The 6,819-nt window shown below is 39.7% G+C and overlaps 1 protein-coding gene across 1 annotated transcript; it reads right to left on the reverse strand.

Moving 5' to 3' along the window:
- Positions 1–6,221: 6,221 nt before the first annotated feature.
- LOC143590488 (putative LRR receptor-like serine/threonine-protein kinase At1g07650) lies at positions 6,222–6,819 on the reverse strand. The gene is made up of 3 exons (XM_077070952.1): positions 6,814–6,819; positions 6,638–6,718; positions 6,222–6,485 (listed from the first exon to the last, which is right to left on the reverse strand). Exons 1-3 carry the CDS (start codon positions 6,817–6,819, stop codon positions 6,222–6,224), a joined length of 351 nt encoding a protein of 116 aa, XP_076927067.1.

A 6,819-nucleotide genomic window follows, 5' to 3' on the forward strand; every position in this document is an offset into this window, starting at 1 on the left:
TTGACCACGAGTGTCCGAAATAGATTGCACGAGCTAAACGACGCATTCAAAACAAAGAGAGCGTGTCTAATTCTCTTCCAGACTTGCCAAAAATATTCGGCTTCGTTCAATAAATGCGTAAGAAATATGGAATCGAAGAATACAACTTATAATATACAAAAAGGAAACAAAAAACTAGATGTGTTTTTCTATTTATATACATATATAAACATTGATGCACTTAATTACAACTACAACCATGTACATACTGTTGGAGTTAATTCCCGAACCAAGTTATGGGTCGGGAAGGTGGGGCCGGTTCGAGTTAATGGATCGATCTCATTAATTAATTAATTATTATAAATAGAGATAATTATCTATTTTATTTATTAGATAAAGATGTAATTTTATTTAATAGATAAATAGGAGTTTATATTTTACTCTAATTGTAATCAAGCTCTATATAACCCCAAAGAATTCGTGTAAGGGTTATTGAAGAAGTGATCAAGTTTTGAGTTATTTTCTTGATTAATAAAATTAGTGAGTTGTGCCAAAGTATTCTCCGAGTTTAGTTCGTGTTGAATTCGATCTGGGCCATTAATTGGCATCAGAGCTAGGATCGAATAACCTGAAGATCGCAGGAGGAGCAGACCAAGAACAACCGGGTTTGTGTTCGAACGGCGAGACAAAGGTTGCAGATCGAACAGAAGGGATTTGTTCGGGTTTGTGTGGTTTCAACAAGTTTCGCAGGACCTGTTCAAGCAAGGCAGGCGCGAGGTTAGTTGTGTTAAAAACGAGGGTTCGGTTTGCGGCGGCAGTAGGATCGGCGTTATCGACGGAATTCAAGAAACAAGCAGGGTTTTCTGATCGGGATCGTTGAGCAAGAATTTCGTCGCTAGGATTCGAGAACCAAAGTTTAATTACAGTTAGCGTTGTCAAGACATTGATCGGAGAAGGAAGGCATCAATTAAAAAAAAGAGAGAGAAAGGCAACAATTGAATAAGCTGTCGGATCAGATTTTTGTGTTTAAAAGAGTATAAAGGTGCCATAAAAGTCAAACGTTACCTAACGGTAAGGCCTTAACAGGTTTCGTACCTATTAATTTTCGTGTCTAAACAGGTAAAATACATGTTTACCTCTAAGTACCTGGTTAGATTTTTATAATTAAATATATATATATATGTATATATAATATTATAATTATAAACTATTATTATCCATTTATCCCCAAACCCTAACTCCCGTTTCCACTTTCACGCTTCCAAACCCTAACTCACTTCTCCATCACCGTCACCACTTCTCCGGCTAAACCTCTCTTCGCCCGCCGCCCTTCTTCGGTGGTTCCTCTGCCACCACTTCTCAGCCGGCACCACTTCCTCACCGGACTTTCTCAGTTTCTCCTCTCCGTTGTCAGAGCCGCCGCCGGTGCTTCCTTCTACTTAGTAATGTTGCTTGTAAAACTTTATGAATATGCCCAATTGTCCATATGATTAATATGACTAATTGACTATACTTATTTTGTGTGTAGGTTGGATTGTTTGCTTGGTTGGAATTGAAGATTTGAGAAAAAAGACCAATCGGAGCTTGGAAGTTTGGAACTTGATGTTGTTTGATTAGAATTCGGATGCTTTATTTTAAGACTTTTATAAACTTTCAACGACTTTTGTTTGCTTGTTATTGTTTGCTTCTATGGTTTTTTGTCTTAAAATTGTTAAGGATCATGGATTTATGTTTTATTTTAAGACTTTTATGAACTTTTGACGACTTTTATTTCCCTAAACAGGTTGTCAAATATGTGTTACTAAACAGTTGTTATCGTGTATTATCGTGTATTACAGGTATTAACAGGTTCGTGTTCGTGTTTAGGATACAGGTACACGAAAAGTTTTCGTGTCGTGTACAGGTATACCCATTTCGTGTTCGTGTCTTATCGTGTACGGGTATACACGATATGCCATCCCTAAATATTATACAATAATTTGTTGCATTTGAAAGGTTTTTTTTTATAAGATTTGTTTTTATTTCAAGAGGTAATCACAATTGCGGTGTTGCAAGCGAACAGGTTCGGTTTTGAAAGTTGTTCAGGACTGATTTGTTTGTGTTTGTTCCAACGGACTGGAGCAAGGGAGTTCAACACCATTAAGTGTTTACCGACAAAAGAAAAAAAGGGCGTCAATGGCAGGTGAAGAAGGAAGGCCGATAATCCAACCCAAAGTGACCGGGGGGATATCACTACAGGTTACCAAATTGAACGGAACAAATTATATCACATGGGCGATTGTGGTGGAAGCAATTTTGGACGATCAAGGGTTATGGGAAGTCGTTCAACCAGAAGAGGGTGCGGCTATTGATGCGAAGAAGAATAAAACGGCAATGTCGTTTTTGTTTCAAGTTGTGGAAGGTGATATTCTTATTCAAATTGCTCAATACAAGAATGCACGAGAAATATGGGCGGCTTTGAAGGCACAGTATGTTGGGGCCGAGCGAGTCCAAAATGCTCGACTTCTAACGTTGAAAAGTGAATTTGAGAAACTCAAGATGGCGGAAAACGAGACTGTTGGTCAGTTTGCAGGAAAAATAACCGGTATGGTTTCAAAGGTAACGGGTCTTGGTTACGTATTCGAGCAAGATTCTTTAGTGAAGAAGTTACTCGACGTAGTTCCAGACAAATACTTCAACCTGGTAGCCTCAATCGAGCAAACTGTTGATCTCGATAGTATGAGGTTTGAAGATGTTGTTGGAAGACTTAAGGCGTTTGAGGAACGTTTACGAGGGCGAGAGCGCGTTTCCGAGTCTCAAAGTCAGTTACTTTTCAATCGATCAAAAGGTAGTTACAAAGGTAAATCGTATGATCAGTCCGGTAGCCGAGGTAGAGGTGGGCCGAGTTCATGGGAACGTGGAAGAGGCCGGGAAACCGGAGGACAAGGATCGTACCAAACCGAAGGACGGGTAAGAGAAAGGAAAGATCGCTCCCAGATTAAGTGTTTTCGGTGTGACGAGATGGGACACTTCGCGTCCTCGTGTCCGGAACAAAGACGAGCAAACCAGGAAGCAAATCTGGCTGAAGCGAAAGAACAAGCCGATAGTGATCCGGCTGGTTATTTAAATCTTCACGAGACAGTTTACTTAAACGAAGAACAAGTTAACCCGAAAAGGCTTGAAGCCGAGAAAGTGGAAAAAGGCACTTGGTATCTCGACAACAGAGCGTCGAACCACATGACAGGTAACCAGTCGTATTTTTCCGAACTCAACAAAAATATAACGGGTAAGGTAAAATTCAGGGACGGGTCGTGTGTTGATATATGTGGTAAAGGGAAGACTTTGTTAAAATCGAAAACCGGAGATGATCGGGTTTTACCCGATGTTTATTTTATACCAAGTTTGAAAGATAATATAATAAGTCTCGGTCAAGCAACGGAGAACGGGTGTGATGTTCAGATGAAAGAGAATTATTTGCTCTTGTATGATGACGAGGGTAAACTTATGATGAAGGCGTTTCGAACGAGAAACCGGTTATACACGATTAAATTAACAGTGGGAGTTCTGGGTTATGTTAAGAATACCACGGCGATTCAGGAAAAGTTAGACGATTCGGGAACAAAAGATGATCAAGGAAAATTGTTGTTCGCTCGATTATATGACAAGAATTGCAACCAAAGGAGCGGTTATGCGAGTTCATGGGGCCGAGGAAATGGTCGGGGATATGGTCATTAATGTTCGGTTTATTTGTATAGATTTATGTATGTTAACTAAGTCGTTTTAATCGTTTAGTTTAGGAACTTTGGTACTTCATACATGTTTATTATGTTTCAGGTCACAGGTACTTAACGCGCTTAATTTGGACCTATACGAGCATGGAATGAAGACCCGGGATGTCCAGCACGAGAATCGAGACATCAATATGGAATTGCTGAGAAAAGAGACCCATCGCGTAGCGCGATGGGTGTTGAAGGTGGGGCATCGCGCTACGCGATGCCCTATAAATGACTGCGTTGACTTTGGTTCATCGCGTAAGGCGATGGACCAGGAGAGGAGACCATCGCGCTACGCGATGGTCCCTAGAATCGTGAAAGTTAGGGTTTTTTCATATATTACATCTTCACGACCTTAGACGCTATCTTACACCTTCCAGGCGATTTTCAGAGCAGAAAGGAGAGCCACCATCAATCATCTCTAGGCATCATCCATGTCCTATTACATCATAACCGAAGCCCGAGAGATGCCGAGACGCGGCTAGATCCTTCGAGTCATACCCGGGATGTATAGGTTGTAATCTTTCAGTTATTTTCTAATGTACTAGAACGATTGATTGTAATTATGTTGATGTTAACCTATGAGTATTGATGTCTAGTATTATCGTGCACAACGTCCGTTTAGGTTTATTTCGATCAGAACGATTAGTGTGCCAGTTGCTATGATAATTGCTTATAGGATTGTTTGACCTGTTAATTGTGAGAAAGCATACGTTTGCCCTTAGTTGAGTCACACTGGCAGGGACCGTTTGATAACCAGTGCCGTGTGTTAGCGAGCGTGGATGCCTAAGGTTTAACCGGTTAGTCAGTCTGTAGTTGACACAGGATAGTTTATCTGTTATGTGCATGAGTTTGCTGTTAGTTTGCTTACTTGGATTCCCGGGTGTGATTTGTCTTTGTTAACTGATTGAAACTTTGATTACTTGTTCGTTTACTATAAAACAAAATTGTTTGCTAGTGTGATCAGCACTTTACTTTAACTACTTCATAATGTTAGGAATCAGTTTCACTGCACACTGACCACATACTCCTCGTGGATACGATACCTGACTTACCCTAGCTACTTAGGTTAATTAGGTTTTTGCATGACTCAAACGACGGTCATCAGTCATAAAGGAGGTCGAGTTCGGGAGAGCCGAAAGAACAAAGTCATGGATCAAAAGAAGTTCCAGGAGGTGAATACCAAGATGATGAGGACCAATATGGTTGTGAAAGCCGAGAAGGTCAAGATCGTGGGTCAACTCAAAAGGAACAAAAGAGACGTGTTCGAAGTTAAAGGTCCGCTTATTCCGGTTCGGAAATTAAGGGGGTGATTGTTGGAGTTAATTCCTGAACCGAGTTATAGGTCGGGAAGGTGGGGCCGGTTCGAGTTAATGGATTGATCTCATTAATTAATTATTATAATTAGAGATAATTATCTATTTTATTTATTAGATAAAGATGGAATTTTATTTAATAGATAAATAGAAGTTTGTATTTTACTCTAATTGTAATCGAGCCTCCATATAATCTCAAAGAATTCATGTAAGGGTTATTTGAGAAGTGATCAAGTTTTGAGTTATTTTCTTGATTAATAAAATTGGTGAGTTGTGCCAAAGTATTCTTCGAGTTTAGTTCGTGTTGAATTCGATCTGGGCCATTACATACAATATATTTGCGAGATTTAAATCTATTAAACGAAGTTTGGAATGAATTTTTAGGACACTATTCACATGCTTCCCTGAGCTCAAAAATTTTCCGGCAAAAATGGGTAAAGTTACACTACATATCAAGAACAATCCGTTCGTTTGTCCGGTTTAGGGACCTACAATTGTAGGTCTATAAATAGACTTCTACAATTGTAGGTCCTAAAATGTGTTAGGCTATAAATATATCATTTTGTTGTCTTTTTATGTGTGTTTTTTGAAGGTGTAATCAACCACCCAAGGGGAGCTCACCTTGGGTGGGATTGGTTCGATTACGGAGTCGTTCAATATTATCTTCATATTATTTGTTCGATCGTTTGATTTCACCACACCCGTCTCGATCGCTTATCAAGAACAAATTCGTTCGTTATGTTAGATCCGACGTTAGGAGACCTACATTCTTTAATCTTACAACAACACGCCCAATTACAAAAATTTGATCGAGCCAACATGCGTAATTTCAACAAAAACTTTAATTATGGTATCTTTGTTTCCATTAGATTAACTTTTGTTACATTTTGTAATCAGTTTCTTTTATTTCGTCCAATGACAATCTGGATGGTCCTGCTATAGACGCAGTGCACGTTTCATCCATAACTAATCTATTTGTACTTTTATCGGACCATGACATCTTGTTTGCTGATGTAACATCCGGCCTGCTACTACTCCCACCTAAGCACACTTAACTATGGAGCTCTCCTCTCGTCCACTACCATTAAGCCCAAAATGCGTTGGTAATTTAAGAGGCGAGACATTTACTTATGAACCAAGGATCTCTCCTGTCCACGACCGATGTGGGATTTTCCTAGGGTGTTACACCTGATGTCCTAGTCTTGCTAGTTAGAGGGTCATCATCCGCATAACGCTGGTTCCCCAGTAGCTGGTCAAAACTGGTTTGATCCGTTAGAGCCTCTACGACCTCATTCATGCCAGGCCTTAAGCCTGCTTTGTCGTTTACGCGTAAGAGGGCCACTTGCAGATCCCTCAATGCTTCTTGTGTTGTACAATTAGACCCTAAGCTTGGATCAACTAGCTGGAGCAGATGCCCTGTTTCTTCCAATTCATATGCCTGTAGAACAAATAACCAAATATTAGAGTATGTTGATGTAAAAGATTGATCAGTTTATTTGACCTCAAAGTGTGTGTTTGGATATTCAAATGTGCTTATGTTTTGTTTAGAGTTGTAATAAGATGTCTGGATTATTCAAATACAGCACTCACCCAATAAACAAGGTAATCTGAATCGTTGACCTTCCAATCGGTGTGTTTTCCAGCGACAATTTCTGGTGTCACAATTCCTGACTGCACATGGAATACTCCAGAACCAAATCACCCCTTAAGAATCACCAAACAAATGGATACATGTTAGAACCAAAACACATATAGTTACTACTTACTGGCAT

The sequence above is a fragment of the Bidens hawaiensis genome, unplaced genomic scaffold, assembly GCF_021521415.1.
Source record: "Bidens hawaiensis isolate Kalapana, Puna unplaced genomic scaffold, B.hawaiensis_p1.1 tig00038606_1, whole genome shotgun sequence".
Taxonomy (NCBI): domain Eukaryota; kingdom Viridiplantae; phylum Streptophyta; class Magnoliopsida; order Asterales; family Asteraceae; genus Bidens; species Bidens hawaiensis.